Below are 25,845 nucleotides of genomic sequence, written 5' to 3'. Positions count from 1 at the left end.
ATTGACTCTCTTGCCGGCGGCGGGGGGAAATTGCAACGCCGGAGTAAAGCACAACTGCGCTTGGCTTTCGACACATGTTTTGATTCTTTCTCTTCTCTATTTTTTAAACATTCTCGCAAAGACATTCACTTCCAATTGCTCCCAGTTTGCCCCTGTTACAATGGCCCTCATCGAAGGATGGCTCCCGCCTACGCGGCAGAATTGGCAGCTCCTCTCGACCATCTGGCAGATTTCATATCCCATTGTGCGTTCATTGTCTGGCTGCGCATAAAGGGGGGAGGTCCATGAGCTAACGGACATACTCAATTGGACAGATCGGGTCGGCTCAGTACTTCATTTCATGGTACGGCATGGGGAAGACCTCCGTCACGAGCCGCTTCAACATGCCGGGTCGCGTCGCGTGGTTCCTGATGGAGGTCCCCGGGTTCACGACCCTGTTGTACATCATGAAGACGTTACCCGCCCAGGTCGGGGTTCATGATCTGCCGTGGCAGAACCAGGTTCTCGCGGGGCTATTTGTATGTTTTCTCCCTCTTCCCGAAGCGCAACAGCATGGCGTTTTCCCATTCCTTTTGTTATAATTCACTGACGGTATCGATTGCCGGTTCCTCAGGTAATTCACTACTGCTACCGCGCCGTGTTATACCCCTTCATACAACCATCCATGTCGCCAATCCACCCGCTCGTCGCCCTCAGCGCCATCGGCTTCCAGCTTTGCAACGCGATATGCCTAGGCGGCTGGCTCGCCGCGTACGGGCCGACCACGGCGTCGGCGTGGGAAAAGCAGCTGGGGTACGGCGGCCTAGCGCAGTTCGTCGCGGGGATAGCGCTGTTCTACGTCGGCCTGACGGGTAACTACTTCCACGACGAGGAGCTCCGGGAGATCCGGCGCGCGGAGCAGCGGCGGCAGGAGAAGGTCGCGAGGGAGCAGCGGGCCAAGGTTGGCGCGCAGGGCGAGGTGCGCGTCGACAAGCACTACCGCCTGCCCGACACCATGCTCTTCCGGTACATGCTTTTCCCGCATTACTTTCTCGAGTGGGTGGAGTGGTTTGGGTGGTGGATGGCGAGCGGCTGGAGCATGCCTGGGCGCGCCTTTTTCGTCAACGAGGTGACGACCATGTTCCCCAGGGCCAAGAGCGGCAGGGCGTGGTACGCGGAGAGGTTTGGGGAGGAGAAGATTCGGAGGAAGTGGACTATTATCCCTGGCGTTTATTAGGCGGTATTGAGGGGTTCTCTGGATGTTAGTGGGGGAGGTTTTGAGGTATATCATGATGATTAGATTCCGGTTCCTCGGTGTGGGGGTTTGCTTGTGCTTTAGTGACTGGTGTGACCAAGTTGTGACTCGGGACAATGGAATGGACTGAGATCTGATAGAAAGAGACAGCGGTGCAAGACTTTCGCCGGTGCTTTGAGAGTGCCTCTTAGCTCCATGGTTGAGACGGGCATGCCAAATATGAGAAGGTATTATTGACTTCGTGTTCCAGAAGATAGAATGATGGAAGAGTTTTCAATGGAAAGGCCACTGCGAGACCCTGACTCTACTGCCGTGATCTGTTAAACCCCTTGGGGCTCGTCTCTCAAGGCGGTTTCTACGCATACGAGAAAGTCCTCTCACCAGTTCCCAACCATCATCAACTTCACTAGCACAGATATCTGCACAAGAAACCTCAAGCGGAACTTCCCTTAACCATAACCACCCTGGTGGATCCCGCATACAAAGCTCGACTGACCAAACACAAACGACTGCGCTTACCAGCAGCCAACGCCAACTCAAAAACAAAATTCTGCAACCACCATGCTGCAGCAAAAGGAGTTGATCAGTGGGAGGCTTGAACTCCCGACCTTGGCATTACTTGATATATCAGATGACATATTAGTACCACGCTCTAACCAACTGAGCTAACCGACCTGCTGGTTGTTGAAAACTTCGTGTCAAAATGCCGCAATATGGGGCGGTGGAGTTGTGAGTCAGGGTTGGACCCGAGTCGGACCTGTGCAGTAACTCTCCGAGACCCCTCCCTCAGTCATTTTTGACCACGACGAATACCTTTGATGGGCGTGGTAGTCTTGAGCTTTACTCCACAAGGCGATCTCTATTCCGCGTTTGGTACATGTCGTTATTTGTGAAACATTGTGTCCTCGTTATCCTCGCAGGGCTGGCATAACCCCTTCAAACACCACGCTGATATCAGATGACGTCGGAGATGTTTCTCAGGTGAAAAACAATGAGAGAAACGTGGTTTTGGCATGTGCAAAGTCAACTTTCTAATGAAACTTTGTCGCTATTTGCTGTCATCTTCATCTATCCAGACCCTGACGAAACTTGCTCTCCCACACACACACATACCTAGTACAAGACTACTACTATCAAGCCGTGGAAGTATCAGGTTCGTTACCAAACGCCCAGAACCGTCTATTGCAGGTACTATAATTGTTTTCTCGATTACCAAGAGAAATGGTTAACTTCGCCATTAACCTTTGTTTGAGGAAATGGTCAAACAAGTATCGACGACGACTAGCACCCAAACAAATAAGCGCTCCACTGGTTGTCTTCCCCATCCAACTTTCACTATTAGATACCACATCCTGGTGAACTCTATTCCTAGAGGCCCAAGTGTTGGCGATAGACCTGGAGTCAGAGTCAGGCTCCAGTTTAGTCAGCTATCGTGTCGTTCCAGACTCTAGCCCCTCACCTCCCCGGCTATCTACCCGGATTTCCCTCGCGAGTCCATGTCATTGCCCCGTTCTCACAGTCCACTATTCAACCCTCGTAGTATCCAGACAAGGCCCGTCGGCCTTTACTTGCCCACTTGTCCCCGCGTGTTTGTTGGTTCGTCATCTTCCCAGTTGATCTCCAGTCTCCCCGTGCCGAAATGCCGCGCAGAAGAGACCCATCCAAACAGGTATCTCGACGGAGTCATCGCGGCTGCCACCGCTGCCGTCTGCACAAGATCCGCTGCGACGAGACTAAGCCTCATTGTGGGCCTTGTACCTCCCGTGGTTATCCTGACTGCGTCTACGCGCAGGTACTCAAATGGGAGACTGACTATGTCGGCCGCGCCTTTGGGAGAGCAGGCGTGTGGTCGAAATCCGGCACCAAGGGTAGTAAGAACAAATCCTTGACGCCGCCGTCCGTACCGGATCCTTCTTACTGGAGTATACCCACTCGTGTTCACTCTTTCGGGTTTTTGAACACGTACGCGGCCGACTTTGAGGGAGAGGAAATGTGGGCGAGAACCGGCACAGAACGCTCAGAATGGGAAAAGTGGTGTTGTTGGTTGGAAGAACTAACTAACTGGCTAGAGGGCTGTGGAGGCTGGCTAAGACCAGTGGTGGCGGCCGTCAGCCCACGTGACGGGCCGGCGAGGCCTGCCACCCACACCCCCTCTCAGACTCCTCAGCGAAAAAGAATAATAGGAAAATATAGGAAAAGTCCTAATTCCTCCAAATCCGAGGAGTTCTTAACTATTAGAAAACTCGGTCAATTACCGGTTAAACCTAGCCAATAGGAGGCCGTGAAATCCTCCGAATCTCGAAGTCTCAATATCAATAGTCCTACAGTCTCAAAATCCCCCTCTTAATCCAATCCCTCCGCCATGCCTAACAAACGAACGAATTCCTTATGTTTAACCGCAACCAGTAGCTTCGTAAGTCTATCGGCGGCTATATCAACGCCCTTAATAAGTCGGAGTTCGATGCTTTTCGCAGTATAAACCTCTTATATAATCTATTTATATTAGACGTCGATATAGTAGGTTCGTACCTTGTTAAGTAGGTTTATAACATTATTATAGCCGTTAGTATTATTAGTAAACATAATAATAGGCATAATAATAGGTTTGCTAAGCAGTTAGGAGAGGTAACGTTTAATCTACTTTATAGTAATTACTATAGGTATAAGATTAATAAATTCAGCCTCTATAGTATTTAAAGTTATGAAAGTCTATTTCTTCGACTTCTAAGCAATTAGTATACTAGCAAGGAAGACGATATAACTATTTATTAAGACTCGTAATAGCTTATTATTAATAAAAAAAGTATTTATAATAGTATAAAGCCTTAACTCGTTAATCGTAAAGATGCTTCTAAGTATAATACTAAGATAAACGATACTTTTAAAATATTAAAATAAATACTTAATAGTATAAAGATAAGCCTTAGAAAGCTTTAAATTCGCTTATAATAATTTACTGTTGGAACGGTAGGTAGGAATCTCGTAGATAGTACGATATCCTTATAACAGGGTATTAGAGTAAGGGAACTTGTACTTATGAAGTAGGGCTTTAATAGTAAAGAATGTATAGGCTTATATTGAAGCTGAGTTGGTTGAGGAACTAATAGCTAGCTAAGGGAGAGAATTAGGCTAGTTATATAGTAGTATAACGTCGCCTATAATAGCTAATATAGGAAGCTATAAGCTAGGTTTAGTATACGTAAGTATATACGTCAGCTAGCTTATAAAGCAGCTTATAAATCAGACTAGAATCTTCTTTAACTAAATAGACTTTTAGATAAGGTTAAAGAGAGTATTCCATAGGGATCTGAATATCATATGTTTAAACTAGCAAGCAGCCATTCTTAGCTAGTTACTTTTGTAAGTCCTACTAAGTCTTAGATAAGACTAAATAGGATAAATAAGTAAAATAGAAGTATAATATACTTATACTTCTAACATATATTATATATATAAGGCTTAAGGTCTACTAATCATATTCTACGTAATTACGACGAAGTTTTCTAAGGCTTAGTAAGTTAGCTAGGCTAGAAAGGTTATACTTAACGTTATAAAGTATCTAATCGTAAATAACGTTAAGGTTAGTAAGGTCTAGGGTCTAGAAGAAGACGGTACCTATGCTAAGTAACTAGACTAAGGCGCCGGAAGCAGAAGTAGAAGGTATTAAATCGCTTTTTTTAGCATACTTAACGAAATATCGTAAGTTATTAAAAGTTAAAGTAGTATAACTAGAATCGAGAACGATATCGTCTCGGGTAATAAGGTTATCGCAAGCAATAGTAAAAACTGCTAGGCTAGCGATAGAAGCAAGGGTAGACTAACCTAAGATAGTAAGTAACGCTTTAATAATAGTCTAGCAGGTATTATTAACAGAAGTAGGCTAATTCTAGTAGTAGCGATCGCTATATATATACTTTCTCGCTTTTTTAATTAACTTATCTTAGTTAATATAGTATAGAGGGATAAGATTAAGGTAGGCAATATAGTACTTCGTAGTCTTGTAATTATAGTTATAATAGTTGTACTTCTTCTTTTCCTTAGAAATAGTAATAATAAAGGTAACGGTAGTAGTAACGGCTAGAGAGGTAGGACCCTTACTATTAGCAGACTTACTTCTAGGTATATTGTAAATAATAGCATAACTACGCTTTTAATCCTCGTCTTAAGCAAGTATATAAATCGTATTAGCTACCTTATTTTACATACGATAGGTAACGCCTTTTGATATAAAATACTTATATATATCGGGAAGTCAGTCCTTAAAGAAGTTAAGGAGGAAAATAGTAAGGAAGAAGTCTAGTAGACGACTGTAAATAGTCTTAATACGCTTTCTAAGGTAGTAATAGCAATTAAAGGCATCGTAAAGAGTCTTATAATCGTTAGCAATAGTCTTAGCAAACTTGTTAACAAGGGTAGCTATAGCGTCTTATAAGATTCTCGGAATATACTTCTCGAGCGCTTATTATAATTCGTAAGGGTTTCTATCGTTAACCTAACCTGCTATATAGAGTCTATTAAGAACCGATTTGCTAGCGTTTATAAGGAGACTATACGTAACGTTACGGTTTCTTCTCTATTCCTCTATAGCGATAAGGTTAGCAAGGCGAGGGATGTCAGTCTCGAGGAATATCTCGAAGTCGTATCCTCGCAGGGTTGCTATAACAAGCATACGCTAGGTATTCTAGTTAGATTCACCTTTCAGGCGAGGAAGAAGCGTAAAGACGGTCTTGAAGTCGTTTTAAGACATCTTAAAAGTAAGGGTATTATAACAGTGCGGGACAGACTTATAGTCGCACCTCGATCATAGGCGTTTCTCCGAGGCTGCAGCTTTAGAGGCGTGTCTATACGTTAGATAGCTTACTTTCGCTGCTACCTACGCGTGCTGTTAGATTATATAGGAGGGAGAATCTTGCGTAAGAACACGAGAAATAGGTAGAATTATAAGATCCGACCGTAGAAATATAGTAAATCGAAAGGAAGAATAAATACTCGTAGAAGATATAAGAAACTAATAGGCTGGTTCGAAAAACCGAAGCTGAAATAGTTAAATTCTCGTAAGAACGAGGAAATCGAAGTAAAAGTATAGTTATAACTAAAAGGTCTATTGTTATAGTAGAATTCCGTAGTATTCGTAAAAACCAGTAGGTTATAGTAGTCGGTCGCGTGCTACGTGATATTCGTACGCGCCAGGCAGCTAATATCGCGTTAGAAAGTAAAATTCGTCAGCGAAAAGGAAAGAAAGCAAGAAAATCGCATAAAAAAGTAAATAAAGCGAATAAAATCGTAAAAATTCGTAAATCAATAGAAAATTAACAAACGAGTAAAATAAATAGGTAAAACGACGTTATTCCGAAAGAATAACGCTAGGCTCATAACCTATAGGCGAGAACCGGCATAGAACGCTCAGAATAGGAAAAGTGGTGTTGTTGGTTGGAAGAACTAACTAACTGGCTAGAGGGCTGTGGAGGCTGGCTAAGACCAGTGGTGGCGGCCGTCAGCCCACGTGACGGGCCGGCGAGGCCTGCCACCCACAGGAAACCTCCTCGTCGTCTAGCGAAGATAGCTCCAACGATGACCGTAAGACCACGGCTCTCACGTTGAAGCGCAATATCAACAACCTCAGCCGCCCAGTGACTTATGTCAAACTCGATACGAGGGCAGAATCATACTTGCTGTCTTACTATCTTGACCGGATCTGCCCCATGACGGTGCCATGCGCCAAAAATGAGTCGCCCTTCTCTGCGCTTATTTTCCCCTTTGCCGTCTCGTCGGCCTCCCCGGCTCTCATGCACGCATTACTCGGTCTCGCGGCTTCTCACAGAGCAAGGTCAGACGAAGCTTATCAGCCAGTGGCCTTGAGCTACTCGGCCAAAGTCATCCGCTCGCTCCGCCTGACACTGGATACCAAGTCGCCCGTTGACATTGCGGCAAACTCGGAGATCCTCGTCCTGATGATGCTGCTCTGCCAACTGGAAATCATTGCAGAGTGCGACAAGCGCTGGGTCACGCACTTGCGCGGCGCCCGCGACCTCATACGGTTCAGGCGCCAGGGCATGTCGTCCGACACGGCCAAGATGGCGGCTCGACAGCAGAACCCGTGGGAGCAAATCATACGGTTCACCGAGCGCTACTTTGCTTTCTACGACGTCATGGGCCGGACGGCCTGCGGCGAGGAGCCCATCTTCGGGAACGACTTCTGGACCACCCAAGAAGACCAGCTCGACCTCTGGATGGGCTGTTCGCCGCACCTCGTCAGCATAATTGGCGAGATCACTGAACTCAGCTGGAAATACCACCGCCTGTCGTCTTCGACTGCCGAGGACTGCTGGCAGGATCTGGAAAGACAGCGGATGAGGCTGATTACGAGACTCCAACAGCCGAACCTCAAATCCGATAGTCAGGATGAGATTATCCGGACGTCGGTGGAGATGAAGCGTTTGACCGTGGAGTTGTACCTGCATTCGGCCCTCAACGACACGAACCCCTCCACGCCTGTCATCAGGCAGAACGTGAAGAAGATCCTCCGCCTGGTCGCCATGCTCTTGAAAGCGGACGTCAAGGCCGGACTTACCTGGCCAATTTTCATGGCGGCTTGTCAGCTGGATCCCATCGAGGAGCTGGAGTGGGCCACGGACGACGACAACGACGACGACGACGACCTGGATGACAAGGAAGCCCCTCGTCACGCGCGGCCGTTCGTCTTGTACGCCCTGGACAAGCTATCTGATTCGCTCTCAAACGTTACAAGGACAAGGTCCGTCATTGAGAAGGTCTGGAAACAGCGAGAGGCCGCGTCGTTTTTGTCCTCGGATCGCCAGCTTTCGCCTAGTCCCAAGGCATTCAACGACTGGGCTCGTTTTGTAGCGCCGCTCTGTCACAACATCAGTCTTGCCTAAATGTCCAGTCCGAGGGTTACCTAAGAGCAACAACAACTAAGAAAAAAAGAAAAAAAAAGTCTGCTGTTTTATGGTTCTTGTGATGCCTTGTATGAAACGAGTCAACAGCAATCGTGCGTCATCTCCAACTTGGTCTTTGTTAAATGGAAGCGAAGGGGGGGTTTTGGTGCAATTTTATCAATTAGGCGGGAAGTTATGTATCTGGGAATTGGGTGTGTTCGACCTTAAGGGACCTTTCATCGTTACTCCTCTCGGCAAAAAAAAAGTACAGTAAAGCTTCTGATTAAAGATTCAGAAATTAACCACAGATCTCGTCACGACCAGGTGGCAGGGCCGAAAGTGCCGCCGGCGGGAATGGCTTTCCAAGGAATGCCCTGCCCGTCAACGGTCGTCTTTTGGATGTTGTTACCCCACCAACTGAGGTTGACGCCTGGGAAGACGAGGGTAAAGAAAATAACAATAGCAGAGATGGCTAGACCAGAATCAAGCGCTGCAGATAGGACGTAATTGTACTGTCGTTACCAAGTCAGTCTGTGTTTTATCAATGCTTTTTTGAGGATGTGTGAAGAACTGCTTATGGTCCGGCTTTACCTTTGCCCACCAATGTGGATATTTGCCCTTGAGCCACTTGTTGAATATGAACGAAACTGCAAAGGCCGATGTGTAGTTGATGCCCGTCGCTGGCGGTACGTTTCCGGTGCCAGCAAAGAACAGGGGCCAGTGAAGGTATTGGAGGAACTTGTTGGATGGGAACCTTTTCTTCAGGAAAAATGTTACGACGGGCAAGAGTGCGCCGATCCAGAACAGATGCAAAAGACCCGAGTAAATCTTGCCGATGCTGTAGAGCCGAGCTGGACCAATAGCACCCCAGACGACACTCGATGAGAAGTTGACTCGCCCTTGGGGGCAGGTATATCCGTTGGGTTGCTTATCCGAGCAGATTCCGTTGACATGGTTAAGCATCCACAGCAGGACTGCGTTTTGCGTGAGAGAACCAGCGATACATGCCGTCAACTGGGCCATAAACAGGGTCCGGCGGGGAATCTTCATGTACAGCCCGAGCTTCATGTCGGAAGAGAAAATCATGGCCTGGCTCAGCCCCGTGTACGCATAGAACTTGAATATCAGCATGACTATAGGCTTCCCGGGGATAAGGTATCCAGAGATGATCTCTCCGAGGACCGTCAGGACATTGCTGTTGAGGTTGGCAACCGCGTAGACGCTGCCAGTTGGTATTAGGTAGATCATTGCCAGACCAAAAGCAACGAATATGCCCCAGACGGGCATCTGCGTCTTGTATACCACTTGGACGACAATCGAGAGCACCAGAACGATGATGGTCAGAATGGCGTACCACCACCATGGTGTGTCGGGATACTTTTCAATCTGGCGAGCATGAATATCCTTCTTTCGGCTCGGATTGAATGCTCCGATAATCTCTTTGTAGTGATTGATAAATATGTAAGTTGGAACACAGCTCATCACCGCAAAAGATATGCCGTAGCTGAGGGCGAATGTGACGGGCATGAAGAGGGGGCTATACTTTTCGTACTCTTCCGCGATGAAATTGCCGTCCTTGCTAACGACTCGAGTCGCGTTGTAGATCTTGCCTGTGTTGTCGTATGTATCGGCACCAGAGAACGGCAGATATGCCGTGTACCATGTGTTGGTGTAGTAGAGAATGGGCGTGACGAGCGCGAAGAGAATCACCCAGCCAGCAAACACGTTGGCCTGGGCCCAGAACGGAACAACCAAAGGTGAGCCGTTGTAAGCAATCTGAGACCAGTCAAAGGTGGTCGGCAGGTAAGCAAGTCCCGTGGACATGCCGAACAGGTTATTGACCACGACGTTATCTACGGTTCAGTTAGTAACAGATTCCCATCGACTTCGTTTGCCAAATACTCACTTGGTGCAGCCCAGCAGATGAAAGCAAACGTGCTTAGACCGGTGAAAAGGTAGCCGGGGAGCCAATACCAGAAGAAGCCTCCAACAAGGACGTACAGGAAGAACCGATACCTCGATATCTTCCAGCCATCAGCGATGGGGTTGGCTCGTCCGTGCAAAGTCTGGAACAACGCCGCGTTGGCAAGAGTTGATGGCCAAATCATGTGTGGAGGTTCTACAATGAATCGGTACGCCAGGCCTGCCATGCCGAGACCAAAGAGTTGCATTGATAGACCGAGCAGAAATTGGTAAGGGACTGGCGTATCAAGCCCATAAAAAGCCGAGGCCTTCTGTGCCTGTATGATGTCGGTAGCCCACGATGGACCAAACGACAAGTTCGACATGATGGTAACGACAGCATGCTCTTTGATGTTGAAGTGGTGATCCGGGTTGATGACGAGCTCCCGGCCTAAGATGCGCACTTTCTTTACAGGCAGGACGCGAGCTATAGCACAGCCGACAGGGTATGCGATGAGCTGGGCAACGAGCGACGAAATGGTGACGCCAGGGTAGCGCATGGAGAAGAATTGGTTGATGCCGGAACCGACCATGGTAAAGACCACACCGAGAACCCACATGCGGAGCGTATTGACTGGCATCGAGATGTCATCCGTGTTGGGCACATTAGCCCGGACCTCTGGAAACGGCGAGTTGTCCGAATCGATGTCAAAGTTCTCCTCGATATCGCCAATGGCGTAACTCAAGGACTTGTCTGGGTCTTCAACATCGCGCATATCGATATCCTGTGGCGACTGCGCCTGTTGAAGCGACAGCACCGGCCGTGCCACGGCCAGCTTCTCACCATTTTTGTCTGGCGACGCGGCGGACATGTTGAAATGAGCGACTAGGGGGGGCTGAACCGCCGTACCCGTTCGAGTTGCGGTTGGAAACTGATTAAACTATTCTTGATGAGGTGGTGAGACTAGACTTCATGTTATAGCTACGGCATGTAGCGTTTTATCTACCACAAACGGAGATGGGGACGTATCAAGATAGTCATATCTGCCGTGAACGACCTTCCCCAGATGCCAGATCTGCATGTCAGTCTGTTTGTTACCGCGTTAAACTAGCCAATACCACCCCAAACCCCGCAGTCGAGATAGGCTTTCTGCGATTGTTTCCCAATGATACACATGCTGGAGCCACCTGTATGAGGATACCGGGGAAGGTCCAAGCTATCTGGACCGTGTGCTGCTGTGGATCTAGCAGCGCTTTTCGGGTCCAATGGCAGAGGAAGCGCGAGTAATTCGGGTTCTTTACATATTCCTTTAAGGTTGTCCTCAAACCAGGGTTCCCATGTCTCATCTCCGAGGCCGGCCAAGAGAAGAGAAGTGAGGAACCAAGGGGAAGGTCCAAGCCGCTATGTGCATCAAAGATCATGTGTTTAGACGCGTGCTGGCGATCAGACCCTCCAATCAAAAACCTCGAGTGACTGTGCAGGAGGGGAAATGGGCTGAGCCAATCAGCCAGTGATATCTTGACTTGGTTGATTACCAACCATGCTTGCTAATCCCATCAGCAACTTAGTACGACTTAAGAGTTGTACTTCTCTCAACAGACAAGGGCCTGGCAGAAGATCACGGTCAAAAAATTATTTGCATTTATGCATCTGTTTTAACTGAGCAATAATTGTAATTACTCGCGCACCATGGAGAACGGCAACCCACCTCTAACCAAAGCCTCGAGCATTGTCATCATCGGCGCGTAAGTCTGACCAAGTCATGTTCATGTCGGGAGTTGCAGACACTGAAAACACCAGTGGAACTTTTGGAATCAGCACAGCTTATCACCTTGTCAAGCGTGGTTACAGTAACATTACCTGCATCGACCGTCACCCAATACCCAGTCTTGACTCAGCAGCCTACGATCTGAACAAGATCATTAGAACGGAATATGATGAGCCGCTTTACACTAAGTTGGCTATAGAGGCACTCAATGCTTGGAGGCAGCCGGAATGGGATGGAATCTTTCACGAAACGGTATGGATAGACACCTGAAGGACCCAACCTCCAAATTGCTCTTTTCTCACCAATGTGATAGGGCCGACTTACTACAACAACTGGGAACCCTCAAGCTGAGAAGCATATCAGAGAGTCTTACGAAAATCTGAAAAAGGCAGGTCAGGCAGGCAGCGTAAAACTGGTCGAGAGTAAAGAGCAGATCGTCGAGCTTGTCCCCCAGCTCGCCAATGCCAACGGAATCGAAAAGTGGAAGGGGCTATGGAACCGACAGGGTGGATGGGCACACTCGAGAAAGGCCCTCGAGAAATGGGGTAAGGAAGCCCGAGACCTCGGCGTCAGCTTTATCTCAGGACCTGAGGGAACGATGACTGGTCTGCACATAGATGGATCTGGCAAGCTTGACGGAATCAAGGTAATGACTGGCGACGTGCTTCGAGCGGATAGATACATTCTTTGTACGGGTGCTGCATCGCCCGAAGTGCTCCCTGAGCTTTCTCGTGAGCTGTGGACGAAGTGCTGGACCCTGGGCCATGTTGAACTCACTGACGAGGAGGTTGCTCTGTGGAAGGGCATTCCTGTTGTCGACAACTTTGAGTTGGGCTTTACCTTTGAGCCAGACCCTGAGACTAGTGAGTTTCTACAAGATGCAAATGGCTGACTCAGGAACTGACACTGCCTTAGAGTGGATGAAGATCTGCGACAACAACCCGGGCTACCAATACCGACTTGGCACTTACACAGATACTACGGGCAAAGTCGAACACTACTCCATCCCCCGCTACGCAAGCACGCACCCCAACGATGGAATCCCGGAAGAAGCAGCGAAAGCAATTAACAATTTCATCGATGTTGTTATGCCGCAGTTCTCAGGCCGACCGCTTCTTAGCGCCAGAGTTTGCTGGTGCGCCGATTCGCCAGACGCTCACTGGCTGATTGACAATCACCCAAAGCATCCCACTTTACTTCTCGGCACCGGCGACTCGGGCCACGCCTTCAAAATGTTTCCAATCATCGGTGACTATATTTCCGACGCTCTGGAAGGGAAGTCCAGGGGCTTGAGGAGTGAATGGAAATACGGCAACAGAAAATCGAAGCCTGTTGCAACCCGACCAGACGCTGAAATCAAGGATCTGAGAGATGTTCTGGATTTGAAGGATGAGTAGAAATTGGGGTATCGTGGAGCATCATACAAGATAATCTATGGACTGGTACAATTGCGAATGACCGACTTGAGTCTAGAGAGAAACACTTTAACCGCCCAGAGTTCTATCATAAACGGAGAGTATAACAAGTGTAATATCATGACCGCTCATACACAACCTTGGTTTCCGTTGTAACGGTGATGCCTCCAGATCCACGGATGCTTGCTACCCTCTCAGGGAGCTTCAAGCGAGACGACATACCGCTTTCAGTCGCCGGCTGTGCTTCTACAAAACTTTCAAAATTGTAGCTGCTAGCGCCTTTTGATTTCGATTCGATGACAGTCATGCGATGACCCGTCTGGTCTTGTCGGAAAGTGTTGCCGGACCAAAGCTTTGCGACATCCTCATTAGAAGTGTTTTTTGTTATCTCGTTAGAAGAAAGGGAAAGGTCGTCATGCGAGCGCAGTTCATATGCTTCTGATTGAACGTTGCGGCGCTTCTTGTTGTTCTCGACCGTCGTCGAATAAGGCAACGAAGTCTGGTAGTTCCGGTAAATATGATTTGACCTTCTAGCGGAGCCGGTAGAGTTGGAGTGGAAAAACATTGGTAGGTAGCGCACGAATAACGGTTTCAACGCCGGGATGGATGCACAGATGATTCCAGCGTGCACCTCGGCGCAGGCCCAGTTGAGCTGCTTCTCTACGTCGAATGTGTAGTCTTTACTTCGAAACAAGGGCGGGAGGAGAACTGTGCGTCTAATGGCACAGAGACACACGCTGCGATGTTGTTAGCATTATCTCAGGCGGAACACTGGACGCGGACTATTGTCTTACAAGCCACCCGTCGCGAAAAGGGCAATGAGAGACCACTTTTGCCGCTTGGCCATCTGCAGAGGAACGATGATTTTGAGCGGAAGAATCAGACAGACGATATCCATGACGATGTTGGTCGCGCTGAGCACCAAGTACACAATGTTCTTGTTGATACATACTGCGCCAGGTCTAGCGGAGAGGTCCCAAGAGGCTTGGATTGGCCTGCAGCTGAATATGATCAAAAACAGATAGGTAAGGGCGTAAGCTGTGGCGATTGTGATGAGGCTTATCACCACCACTCTGAACATACGATCGGGAGATAGACGTAAGTAGAGGACGAGAAGAGACATCTTGGCTGTTGTGACGCTGAGAGAGTAGATCACGATCAGTGCTAGGCTATACTGATCGACATGTTAACCAAGGCACGCGCGCTGTCGGGAGATGGCATGACGAACAACTAGGAACGAAGGCGAGTAGTCTGTGCGTTTGACTTGCCAGATGTGAACGCCAACGCCAAGTTGGCATACTGAGATGGTCAGAAGAGAGTCCTGCTGCTGGCCCGGGTTCCAGTGTGCTCACTTTTAATGGTCACTGCATAGAATGTTGCGGCCAACGCAAGCGACAGGGCAATGAAATCTATAGTAGACGTCGTTAGTTGGCATCAAGAATTGTGACCGGGCCGCCATGAAACTTACAGTCATCAGGGCCGAGAGACCTTTTGACAAGTGACAGCCGTGTGTAAATGCGAAGGCCAACGAAAGTGATGGAAAGGGATGCCAGAATGCCGCCCAAGACCAACGCACCGGTCGTATTAGTACCGGCATCGAATCGCTCTTGGCTAACCGGTGGGTCGGCCATGTACTCGGACACGGAGGAAGCCATTTTCTCGTCGTCGACAGCGAGCTAAGCCTCTAAGGCCGGGTAGCAAAGGGACTCGCAAGAAATGGCCCCGACGATGTTGTGAACAACATACATCAAGGTGAACCAGGTCGGAAAACACTACTCACGTAGGAAACAGAGATGATTTATTTACGAACGGAGCAACAGGATTAAGAACTCCCACAAAATCCTTTTTAGATGGGTCATTTCACTTAGAGTACCCACGAGCAAGGCAGCTCTGGGGGTAAGGGGTACCCAGGCTGACAAGAGATTGAAAGGCAAATAACTCGTTCTGGCCATCCAATGCAAGCGTAAAATTAGGTATCTCAGGGTCCTTTTTTTTCTTTCTTTCTTGGATTTCGCTACGGAGTAGCCGCTTGGGGGCGAGAAGGTAATGAATCGGGTGCAAAGAAGAAAACTGTTGGTTGCAATTACAAAGTATCAGCCAACCCCGGATGGGGCTTTTGAAATGACAAATGACAGTTGACAGATACGAGTGGGCTGTTTCCTGCATCGACGCTCCAGGAACAGGACCTGGAGGACCCAAAAACTCAAAAAAGTAAGCAAGGCCATGATGTGTTGGCGTAGAAAAGAAAAGAGTAACATGTATTTAAAGTGGTGCCTCCGCCATCAGCTGGCATTCCGGATCGCTTGGCCTCTCAAAGCCCGCAGCAAATGTCTGTGGGTATCTCGTTCGTCTTATAGACCAACGAACGAGCTTTTACCCCTGGTTGATTGCCCACAATCCTACGAACAACCGAATCAGAGCACCGACTGCTAGCATTAAGAAAAAGCAATGATCGTGGGGAATAAGCAGACGGGTCTATGGGCCGACGACAAACAACTGGGGCCCTGGCATCTTTACCCACTTATGTGGGCTCTGTTACGAGTCTTCATATGCAGTTATCGGCCGATGGGATTCATCGTCTACATGAAAAACTCTTCCTGCGTTGTGCCAAAGACACACAATTGCTGCGGTTATTCCCATTTCAATAGACTCCATTTGGGTCATTTCAAGACTGCCACTCATTCGAAATGTTTGTACGTAATTGAGAGTGCATCAATCAGAGGAGTAGGGCTGCAGTTTCTTCAGCTCCAGCTTCGTTGACCGCAGCCTGTTTTCCGGAAGAAATCGGCAGTCCGATCTAGGGAATTTTACCCCTGCGCAGCTACCACACTTTAATCGGTGCTAGAGACAGCCCTGACCTATTGGAAGGCATGGATTGAGCTGATTGAACGACGTCCCTGGGTGGATTACAGTTGGTGGCTAAGTCAGTCGGCGATTTACCTTCCTACGATTACTAACAGCCCATCGGCAACACATGATCAACTGGTTATTCTACTCCTACGGGGTCTTGTACGGTAAAGTCATGCGGTTTTGGTTGTTGTAGTTTGGTATGGGATTTGTGGCCGGATGACATTGTGTAGTTTGAGTGGGAAGAAATGGCATGGTCTCATTTTGAGACCTGTGTTGGAATTGCACGACACGAAAACAAGGAATTAGATCAGAATACAAGAGTGAGTGTCACTTAGTATATTAATAACTAGTAGATACTGAACAATCTTGAGTAAAAGGTGGAGAACTTATTCAGAAGCAAAATCAAAAGGCAATGGTTTCTTTTACGCCCGCGGTTCTGTCGCTGCCGCAACATCAGAAATTGATGCCTCAGAACCTGTATTGCTAATCTCCTTGGATTTTCCCGTAGAAAGAGACTCGTCGAGGTCTTCTTGATCCTGTCCTTCAATATTCGTCACATAGACCGAATTCGGCATTGTTGGGCTCCGGGAAGACCGCAGAGGCCTGCTCGTCGTCGTGTTTCCGTTCGCAGCGAATTTGTCTGAGGGTTTGGCCTGGTGGCTTTGAGAGTCTCGAGTAGAGCCTCGAGAGCGATCTGTGCAGCACAGTAGCGGCCTCATCATCGGTATACAAGCACACACAATCGCCGACAACGGTTCGGCGAGAGTGAGTATGACAACAGGAACCGCCTCATAGTACACATCAGAATGGATTATGCCCGAGGGGAGTTCGACGAGCCTTAACACTGAAATTGCTCCCGTGCTGAAATAAGTTAGTAGGATAGTTTCCTAGTTGCAGCATCAAGCTGGGCGACAACAACTTTACTTACAAAATGCCTACAGCGAAACTGGCAATCAGGCCAATCTTTTGCATCATGGCGACACGCAGGCGCCCAACGAGAGGCAGAGGCAAGATGAAAATCACAATGTCCGTAGTAAGATTGAGACAGGCGTTAACGTAACTCCATGTCATGAACTGTTGATGATTTTGGCCATAGACGTAATTTGGCTTTGTAAACTCACTCATGAGTATACCTCCGGACATCGACATCGCGGCCATGATGGTGAAAATCACAGCCAGAAAGACGTCACAAAATAACTGGACAGAGCGTATAGCGAAGGCCCGGCGATATTGCAGCAGGAAAACTGCTTTGGCCGTGTTAAAAGCAAATATGTGAAGAAGCATTGACGGCATAATAAACTTCATAGTCCCTTAAATCAGCCATGTACGCGTTACTGAAGGAATGTAAGAAGAATGACTTACATTAATGTTTCTTTTCAACTCTTCTGGTTTGGCGTCCCAGATATGTATACCAAGGGAGCCCTGTGTCATGCCTAGCGAAAGCGAAAAAAAAAAAAAGAACCGTTAGCCCAGGGCCATCAACATTTGCCAGGTTTGCTCGTCATACTCACCGAACACAACAGGCACCATATGTGCGATTGTGATGCACTGCTATCGATTAGCAGATAAAATATCCAGTCGGCACGTATGACTTACCGCACTTAATGTAAACATCGAGTCGTCGAGTTTCCATGCTTTCAAGATGTACACTCTGAGGTACACCCGAATGCACATGAATATAATGATTATCACAGTGAAGGCTATCATAAAACCACCCAAAAGTGGACGTCTGCTATCATGCGGAAGACCGTCTGATCCGTTCGGGCCTGAATGAGGCAAAGTGGTTGAATTGTTCGAAGCCATGGCTAGAGGTTACGGCTAAGGTAAGGCCGGCATAGATGCCGATGAAGCCGTCAATGCAAAACTGAGGATTGGGCTTGAGAGGTTGACTGGGAATTTGCTCGCCTATTCTAGGAACGTATCGAGGAGGAGATCGATGATTCCTACCAGGTTGTCAAAGCATGTCGACGATTGATTCTGGCGTCATAACAACCCGAGAGAGTGCGTCACAGGAGAAGAATGTAGAATGATGCGGGATTGGAAAAGAAGAGAGGAGGTAACAAGTAAGGTGTCAAGGTAGATTTCAGTGGCCAATGGACTGGGTTCATCGACCTGGCCGGGTTCAGAAGTTGATCTCACAGCCACATTCCAAGCTTCAACGCCTCGATGGATTAGACCGGATGCGGCGTCGTCAATACTCCCTCGGCAACCTACAGCTACCCACACAAACCCAAATATTTCATTCCCTAAATTGCCGGACTTCAAGTGCGTCGATATGTCCCATGCTTTGCTAAGGATTGTCGATTTTATTTGAACTGTATGTCTCATGACACTGGCATAAGACCTTGCTCAATAGTCTTCTGGAACACAATGCCTGGGCCGTTCTTGTAACGCCCTTCGGCGCGGTGCTCTTAGAAGCGGCTCGTAATCTCTCATGAAGGTACGGCCGTGTCGATGCTAGCCTGCTGGGTTCAAAACCGCTGTCTCTGGTTCGTGGACATCGCCACATGAGTCACGCGGGGCCCTTTGAAAGCCACGACAGCCATCAGCCCTAGTGAACTGCATGCGATCCAAAATGGGGCAAATATTAGATCAAAACCCCTAGGACGCACTCATTTTTATGGTTTAGCCATCCCCAGACACAAGTGGCCAAAAGTTTGCCTTCTGCCCTGTCTTCGTATTCTCGCCTCGTGTAGCATAAAATGGAGGAGCGCTTGCCTTTGTACTTAGAGAGTCGGTTTTTTTGGTCTTTATAATTCCCGTTATTTTAGAACAAAAGGATAAGATTGAATGTTGAAATGACTAGGAGATATCAGATAGAAACATCTTGGTAATATATACAAGTGATTTAGTACATGAATGCCCTTCCACCAAAAGCTGCAGCCACCCTCTATCATTACAATGCTGTGTCACCTGCCACTTCGATCCAGAATTCCACACGCTTATCATTCTCTCTAACAAGTCAGAGCTTTCACACCAGGAATCACGTACTTGTTACCATTGTTGTCCATGGCACCCTGATCATTGTAGATGTCAATTAAGACGCCCGGGTCGGTAGACTTGTATGTCCCCGGGAACCGAGCGAAGTCCGTGCCGGTGCTATACCCCGAGCCTTCCACGCGGATTCTGTGAGACCGTTAGCAAACTACAGCAGTGACCAGAGCCACAAGTCAGACTTACTGCGCACACTCCATGTAAAACTGTGCTCCGCCCTCGAACAAACCCTCATGCAGCGCGAGAATCTCGACTCGCATGAGGTACTCGCCGGACGCAACACAGGAAGGCATGGTGAAGTTATACCAACCGTCATTTCCAATCAGGTTGTCAACAGCCCAGACGCCATTCTCAAGTCCTTCTTCCGCAATCTTGAACCAGTCGAGGCCATACGGGGAAGCGTTGGCGGCGTCATCGACCTTGGCAAGGTACACGGTGATCGGTCCTTTACATCCCCGCAGGGGGGGGGCGGGCTGTCAGTTTCGCGTTACACACGAGGTAGATCAAAGAATTTTTTTTTTTTTTTTTACCTTTGTGGCTTTCTGCAATCGGGTTATCCTGGTCGTTCGGGCCCATCGCACCGCCGATGACATGTCCCCACCAGGCGCCGACGCTGGCGCCGGCAGGAACCTTGACAACGGTCTTGTCGAGGTAGTTGAGGTTCTTGTTGCAGGCAAAATCTTGGTCGTTGATGTCGGTGATTGGGTCTGTGATATCTGGTGCGCGGATTCCCGTTAGCTGGCCCTTGTCGACGCCATTGACGGCTAGCTTTTGGAAGATGGCGTGCGCATTGGCGCCGGCAATGAGAGCACTGAGACCAGAGAGGAACTTCATATTTGTGGATAAATAAGGGGAAAATATATAAAAATATAGACAATGTGAGAATGAGTTAAAAATGTATCCGGAGCTTGCTGATTGATTTCCAAAGTCATTATACAGAGGATATGTCGTCGCTTTTATCCTTCCTCAAACTATCTTGGGGGAGGGGGGCTTTGGGCCCCATGTTCCAAGCTTACAGAACGCCTGATGTGTGTATTGGGGGTTTGCGAACCAACACAGACACGAAATCCGTTGGCCCTTTGGTTTCAGCCATTGGGGGTGGGCTGCAGAGAGCATGCCAGCGCGCTTCGGGCGCCTATACAGTCCAGGATTTAAGCTGTCACAGTCGAATAGCAGTTACTGAGATTCTTGGCCCGCATCTATCCTTTACTTCAAAGCACGCTCGTGATTATTGGTGTAGGCGCTCTCGTTGGTCGAGCTGGCTGCGCTTACTGCGGCCCCTGCATCGCCAAGATGTTGCTTTGGCGCTGTCACCTCCAACTGTAAGTTGGCGGACAGGGGGAGGGGGGGGCCAAAGATCGGGCCCCGCGATTGTGGGGGGCGCACGAAAAGCCTCATGGCCGGGGTTCCGTCATCTCATCCTTTGCTGTCTTAACGTAAAGAACCAACGCTGATGATTTCGGGGGCGGGTGGCTTTGGTGCAGGATGCAGGGCGATGAGTACGTTGGGACGAAGTCTGTTGTTCTGAATATCAGCTACAATGTTCTGTGCACCGGGTGTGAACTGACTGTTTCGTTTCAACTGCCCGATCAGTTCATCTTTAGACCCCAATTCATGCGTAGATTGCAATGCCTGTTCATACATCAGACACATGAGATCTGATGGAGAATTCAAATGAAGTCACGCCGTAAAAAATATTTTGGGATGATCACAAATCTCACATTCCTTTGAACGACATGGTTTCATAAAAGAGGGATATCTTGAGCTTTGAAAGATAGAACTACGCTATAGTATCGCGAAAACATTGACTGAAATGACAGTCTAGCCTATTACCACCACACATTATGTACGTTATACATTAACTCCACAGGCACCGGCCATGGCGGCGCTTATGCGCTTTACCATGTGGAGGGCCCGATGAAAGATCCGTCGTCAGGCAGAACCTTTGTAACAGCACCTTCGTAGTCGAGGTTGTTGAAGGGCACGGTGTTACCCCACCACTCAGGGAACTCGGTGTTGGACAGTCCCAGAGCAAGGCCGGAAACGACGATGCAGAGAGCAGTACCGATATCGAGAGCACCGGAGAGGACGTAGTTGTAGCGAGCTGCATAAAAGGGTTAGTGTTACTGTGCGTAAAAGCCTTTTGAAGATCAGGTAATAACTTACTCCACCATCCGAAGAAGCGTCCACGGATCCACCAGTTGAAGATGAGACCGACAATAACCCACTGGCCCAACCACCAGGTGGTGGCGGGAGGGATCATACCAGCGGCACCGAAAATGGCGGGGAAAAAGACGTAGCGGAGGAAGCTACGGGGGTAACGGCGAGCCAAGAAGAACTGGATGATAGGGCAGGCGGCTCCAATAAGCCAGAAATAGTTGACCCAAGAGTAGAGCTGACCAGAACCGAACATGCGAAGGGGGCCGATGACACCCCAAATGACACTGGCGTTGTAGAAAGTACGAGCCTGGGGGCACGTAAGACCCTGGGCCTGGGTGGGGGTGCAGATGCCGTCGATGTTGCCACGGAGGAAGTTGTAGGAGGCAATCTGGACGAGGGACAGCCAGACGACGGCAAAGGTCTGGGCGGCGAACATGGTACGGGGAGGGACCTTCATGTAGTGGCCGACCTTCATGTCGGAAACGTACTGCAGCCCGTTGTAGCAGAGCATGTAACCCCAAGACTTGAACAGCATCATGGCAACGGGGCGGCCGGGGGTCATGTAACCGACAATCATCTCGGTGATGACGTTCAGACCAGTCTGCTGGTTGGTGACGGCCTGGATGATGCCGACAGGCAGGATGAAGAAGGCGCCGATGAGGATGCAGATGATGTACGCCCACCAGGTCAGGTGGGTTTCCCAGACCTGGCAAGCAATCATGCCGAAAGCGAAGCTGATGACGAACATGATCAGGAACCACCACTCGGGAGCCTCCTTGTACTTGCGCATAAGCTTCAGGTGGATATCGGCCTCCTCGTTCTTGGCAGAGCGGGTGCGGGCGATGATGTCGCTGCCGTAGAACAGGGCGACGTGGGTGAGGGTGGCGACGAGGCCGGCGAAGCCCATGCCGTAACTCAGAGAGAAAGCCGGGCCCAGAATGAGAGGAGAGTACTCCTTGTAGGCGGTCTCGTTGAAGGTGAAGTCGGGGGTGAGGATGCGGCTGGTGTTGTAGGGCTTAGCAAAGTGGTCAAAGTTGGAGTTGGCACTGATGGGGAGGTAGCGGTAGAATTCGGGGCCCGCCCAGGCGAGACCGGCGCAACCAATGACCATGATGATGATGCCGACGCCGACGTTGGCGATGGCGAATGCCGGGGTCTGCAGAGGGGAGAGCAAGTAACCGGAAATGACACTCCAGTCAAAGGAGATGGGGAGGAGGCCGAGACCGGTCTGGCCACCAAGGACCTGGTTGACAAGGACGTTGTTGGGGGCGATCCAGCAGGCAAAGGTGAAGATCTGGAGGAACTGAGCAATGACTTCAGGAATCCACTCGTAGCAGAAGGTACAGGCAGCCACAAGAAGGAAAAACTTGTAGCGGCCAATCCTCCAGCCGTTGGTAAGGGCTGGATCTGACGAGGAATGGTCGTGAAGAGAGTGCATGACAGTAGTCGTGATCAGAGTCGCGGGCCAGATCATGGCAGCGGGCCAGACGAGGTAGCGACGAAGGATACCGGCAATACCAAGACCCATGGCCTGGGTCGAGATGGTAAGCAGGATCTGGAAACCCCAACCAAAGTACTGCTTGTAGAACAGCTCCTGGGCGAGGAGAATGTCAATGGCGTAACTGGCAGTGGCACCAGCTGCTGTCATCATGGTGATGACGGTGTGCTCCTTGACGTTGAAGGGACCGGGGTTGAGCTGGAGCTCATGGCCAAAGACATTAAAAGAGGCATGGGGCATGATCTTGCCCCAGTAGACACCAATCGGGTAGGAAATCAACTGGACAACGGTCGAGGTAATGATGATGGGGGAACGACGGAGACCGAGAAGGATGTTGCAGGCGGCGATGATGGTGCACATGAAAGCACCAATGCTCCACGCTCTGATTGTGTTGATGGGCAGATCAGGGTCATCGAAGGGTTGGACCTTTTGATGAACGTTAGAATGAAATCTCGAGACGTTTTTTTTTTTTTTTTTTTTTTTTTTGCAGCTGGGATACTCACAGAGGCCCGGACCTCGGCGTAAGGCGAGTCCTCATGGAGAGCGGCCTCAACGGCCTTCTCCTTCTCATAGTCACCGGTCGCAAGGGCACCCTCGGCGGCGTCAAGCTTGTCGATATCCAAAAAGGGATCCCACTTGTGAATCTTCTTGAACTTCTTCAACTCCGCTTCAGGGTTGACCTCCATGTCGGAGCCGGTAGTAACGGCATCAACCACGATGGGTTGCTCCGACACCTTGCCTCGCCACTTGCTGAAACCCATTGTCGTATCTGTGTGGTGGGTTTGTTGGGAGTTGGGTGTTATTTTTTGGGGGGAAGCTTTTCACCCTGAGTTCTTTGGAGAACAGAAACTCAAAGGGGAGAGGTTGTTGGCCTTGACAACTGGAGAGCTGGGTGAACAGAAACTCTCGTCGAGGAACGGCGTGTCAAGCAGTATTTAGATGAAGACAAGCATCCCGCGGATGTGCTCCCACATCCGATGCTCACCTCCCATATCGGCGGGTGGTGGACCGAGATAAGTGACCTGCCTAATAGAGTCATATCCAAAGCGGGCCTATCCCTGGCGGAGCACCGAGTGATACGATACGGACACTATGTAGATAATTGTTGCCAAATTCGCTTCGAAGCTTGAATCAACTGGCGCGCGACCGGGTGTTCGGTTGGTTCGACAGAACGCACTGACGTGACCGATTAACGAAATCGCCTTTGGGCTTGTACCAATCGGTCGTTGTAGAAAACACAACCAGCATCTTCCTCGCCACAGTCTTGCATATAAGATGCCGAAAGACGGGGAAACATGACAGCTGATAGGATACACCGGCACCACCGCCCCAACCAACTAGGTACTACTATGGTCACAGTCAGCGTTCGAGCCACATGGAACGCCCGACCCTTTGGAGTTAAACGACAGGGGGGGGGGGATGAAGTGGGAGAGAGTGGCACTCCTGGGGGTGGAGTAAATGTCCGTCCATCTCCACCAACTGATAGGAGTCATAAGGCGCTGACTGGAGGAATTGAGCAAACGTGCGGTCGCGGAGCGACTCAGGCAGAGTGGAAGAAGGGAAATGATACGAGGGTGTCGCCGTTATGAGAGGCTCCTTGGCTCCATAACAGCGCCCGCCCTTACTAGTAACGAGTAGAACATCCTTCGAAGAAGCGGTCGGCCGGGAGGGATGCGGGTAGCTGCATCCATTCCGCTGCCACAGCCGCCATCCGCTCCTCCGTTGTCGCTCCTTCAAAGGCGTTACATGGTATGAATGCCCCATTTGTAAAATAAGCAGTGGTCAGCAAAATGAAAAAAACAAGTGATATTGCCAAGCAAGCAGTAGGTCAGCTAAGGAGCGGCTTACTAGATCGATCGCCAAGGGGGCTGGGCGCCAAGGAGAACCAGCGGAACACCGGAGGGAAATCGGCTCGGGATGGCAGCCAAGATTACATCAATGAAGCAGTTAAGCAACGTCCAAGACGGGTGGCCAAGCATACCAAAAGGTCGGGGTATGAATGGAAAGGCCTCCAGAACGGTCAACGGTCTTGGGGGAGGGGGGTGGAATACCGCAATTGGACGGCGACTCTGGGAGCCCGTCGCCACTTGTCTAACAAAAAGTCATGCAAAGGGCCGCTATAGTGGGTCAGCGCCTTGCAAAGGGACCTTGGGAACCATGGGGTGTTCCCTGTCTAGCTTGGTTGTCTCCATGGGGCCAAGACTTTCGCAGTAAATCATCCGAACCAAACCCATGTATCGCACGCGACTTGACAGCCATTCATGAACCACAAGACAAGGGGGATATGCCGACTGTTTGGGAAGGAAGTCGGGAATAGCTGCGAACGATGCCACCCCGGATCATGTCCGACGAAGGTTGGGCCAATCATGATGGTGAAATGTCATCGAGGTTGTCAGGTTTATGACACAAAGAGCGACCAACCGATTTAAAAAGTTCCTTCGACTCCTCCACAGGATGGGCCTCCTCCGGGGGGGGACCCCCCCTTTGTGGATGCAACAAACACCGTGGTGTTGATAGGCGCGCTCTCCTTGACTGGATTATACGGGAGATACTTTGGGCTTTGGGGCTACGTTTGAGCTGCTGGAAATGGATGGCTCGGCTCGGTCTCTTTTCATTTCGAGCTTCCTGATGGGTGCACCACGCCGGATTCCCATGCAATCAAAAGGACCTCGCGGTGATGCGACAACGGTCAGGAATTGAGACTTAATAGGCTACTGGTGACACTAGGAATTGTAATTCATTGAGCAAATCCGGACAGTCCAACGAATCAAGTTGCCACTGACTCGGCAACCGGCCGCAACCTCGGCATCTCTGTTGATCACAAAGCAACCCAACGGCAAACCCGACGGCGGATTTCGTCGTGTAGTGTAAAGACAAGCAGAAGGAAGTGAGCAGAGCGGCCTTGCCAATGATTATGTTTTCCTTGGCCCGGTTTTGTTTTGTTGTTGGGATTTAAGGTTATCGACACTAATAGGAAAAACCGGATTTTGTACGTAACAACACCCCATCTCCCCCAAATCCCCGCCGCCCGCGATAGGAGAGGGCGGAGCTCGGCACGGTGGCGTGTCTACACAGCACTGTTACCCCAATAAGTGACTAAAATTGGACCAGTTGAGTTTGCTAGATG

General features: G+C 49.4%; 8 protein-coding genes across 8 annotated transcripts; 3 read left to right on the top strand and 5 right to left on the bottom strand.

Moving 5' to 3' along the window:
- Positions 1 to 160: 160 nt before the first annotated feature.
- CTRU02_204326 (steroid 5 alpha-reductase) lies at positions 161 to 1,216 on the top strand (the record flags this gene model as incomplete). The annotated part of the gene is made up of 3 exons (XM_070204362.1): positions 161 to 244; positions 315 to 518; positions 614 to 1,216. The coding sequence occupies 3 exons, from the start codon at positions 161 to 163 to the stop codon at positions 1,214 to 1,216; spliced, it is 891 nt and encodes a 296-aa protein (XP_070062125.1).
- Positions 1,217 to 6,936: 5,720 nt separating this feature from the next.
- CTRU02_204325 (uncharacterized protein) lies at positions 6,937 to 8,130 on the top strand (the record flags this gene model as incomplete). The annotated part of the gene is made up of 1 exon (XM_036731281.2): positions 6,937 to 8,130. The coding sequence occupies one exon, from the start codon at positions 6,937 to 6,939 to the stop codon at positions 8,128 to 8,130; it is 1,194 nt and encodes a 397-aa protein (XP_036576941.2).
- A 314-nt stretch (positions 8,131 to 8,444) lies between these two features.
- Positions 8,445 to 10,904, bottom strand: CTRU02_204324 (small oligopeptide opt family; the record flags this gene model as incomplete). Its single annotated transcript, XM_036731280.1, has 3 exons — positions 8,445 to 8,642; positions 8,722 to 9,983; positions 10,037 to 10,904. The coding sequence occupies 3 exons, from the start codon at positions 10,902 to 10,904 to the stop codon at positions 8,445 to 8,447; spliced, it is 2,328 nt and encodes a 775-aa protein (XP_036576940.1).
- Positions 10,905 to 11,722: 818 nt separating this feature from the next.
- CTRU02_204323 (fructosyl amine:oxygen oxidoreductase) lies at positions 11,723 to 13,198 on the top strand (the record flags this gene model as incomplete). The annotated part of the gene is made up of 4 exons (XM_036731279.1): positions 11,723 to 11,778; positions 11,834 to 12,053; positions 12,115 to 12,664; positions 12,717 to 13,198. The coding sequence occupies 4 exons, from the start codon at positions 11,723 to 11,725 to the stop codon at positions 13,196 to 13,198; spliced, it is 1,308 nt and encodes a 435-aa protein (XP_036576939.1).
- A 136-nt stretch (positions 13,199 to 13,334) lies between these two features.
- Positions 13,335 to 14,871, bottom strand: CTRU02_204322 (uncharacterized protein; the record flags this gene model as incomplete). The annotated part of the gene is made up of 5 exons (XM_070204361.1): positions 13,335 to 13,953; positions 14,011 to 14,390; positions 14,445 to 14,515; positions 14,569 to 14,625; positions 14,667 to 14,871. 5 exons carry the CDS (start codon positions 14,869 to 14,871, stop codon positions 13,335 to 13,337), a joined length of 1,332 nt encoding a protein of 443 aa, XP_070062124.1.
- Positions 14,872 to 16,990: 2,119 nt separating this feature from the next.
- CTRU02_204321 (uncharacterized protein) lies at positions 16,991 to 17,773 on the bottom strand (the record flags this gene model as incomplete). Its single annotated transcript, XM_070204360.1, has 2 exons — positions 16,991 to 17,365; positions 17,663 to 17,773. The coding sequence occupies 2 exons, from the start codon at positions 17,771 to 17,773 to the stop codon at positions 16,991 to 16,993; spliced, it is 486 nt and encodes a 161-aa protein (XP_070062123.1).
- Positions 17,774 to 19,020: 1,247 nt separating this feature from the next.
- On the bottom strand, positions 19,021 to 19,894 carry CTRU02_204320 (endoglucanase ii; the record flags this gene model as incomplete). Its single annotated transcript, XM_036731276.1, has 3 exons — positions 19,021 to 19,192; positions 19,247 to 19,505; positions 19,591 to 19,894. The coding sequence occupies 3 exons, from the start codon at positions 19,892 to 19,894 to the stop codon at positions 19,021 to 19,023; spliced, it is 735 nt and encodes a 244-aa protein (XP_036576936.1).
- Positions 19,895 to 20,918: 1,024 nt separating this feature from the next.
- Positions 20,919 to 23,479, bottom strand: CTRU02_204319 (oligopeptide transporter OPT-like protein; the record flags this gene model as incomplete). Its single annotated transcript, XM_036731275.1, has 2 exons — positions 20,919 to 23,144; positions 23,222 to 23,479. 2 exons carry the CDS (start codon positions 23,477 to 23,479, stop codon positions 20,919 to 20,921), a joined length of 2,484 nt encoding a protein of 827 aa, XP_036576935.1.
- Between the last annotated feature and the right edge of the window lie 2,366 nt (positions 23,480 to 25,845).

This window comes from Colletotrichum truncatum, assembly GCF_014235925.2.
Source record: "Colletotrichum truncatum strain CMES1059 chromosome Unknown Contig_0002, whole genome shotgun sequence".
Lineage (NCBI taxonomy): Eukaryota > Fungi > Ascomycota > Sordariomycetes > Glomerellales > Glomerellaceae > Colletotrichum > Colletotrichum truncatum.
The sequence above is the reverse complement of the archived record's forward strand: the minus strand, read 5'-3'. Positions and strand labels throughout refer to the sequence as shown.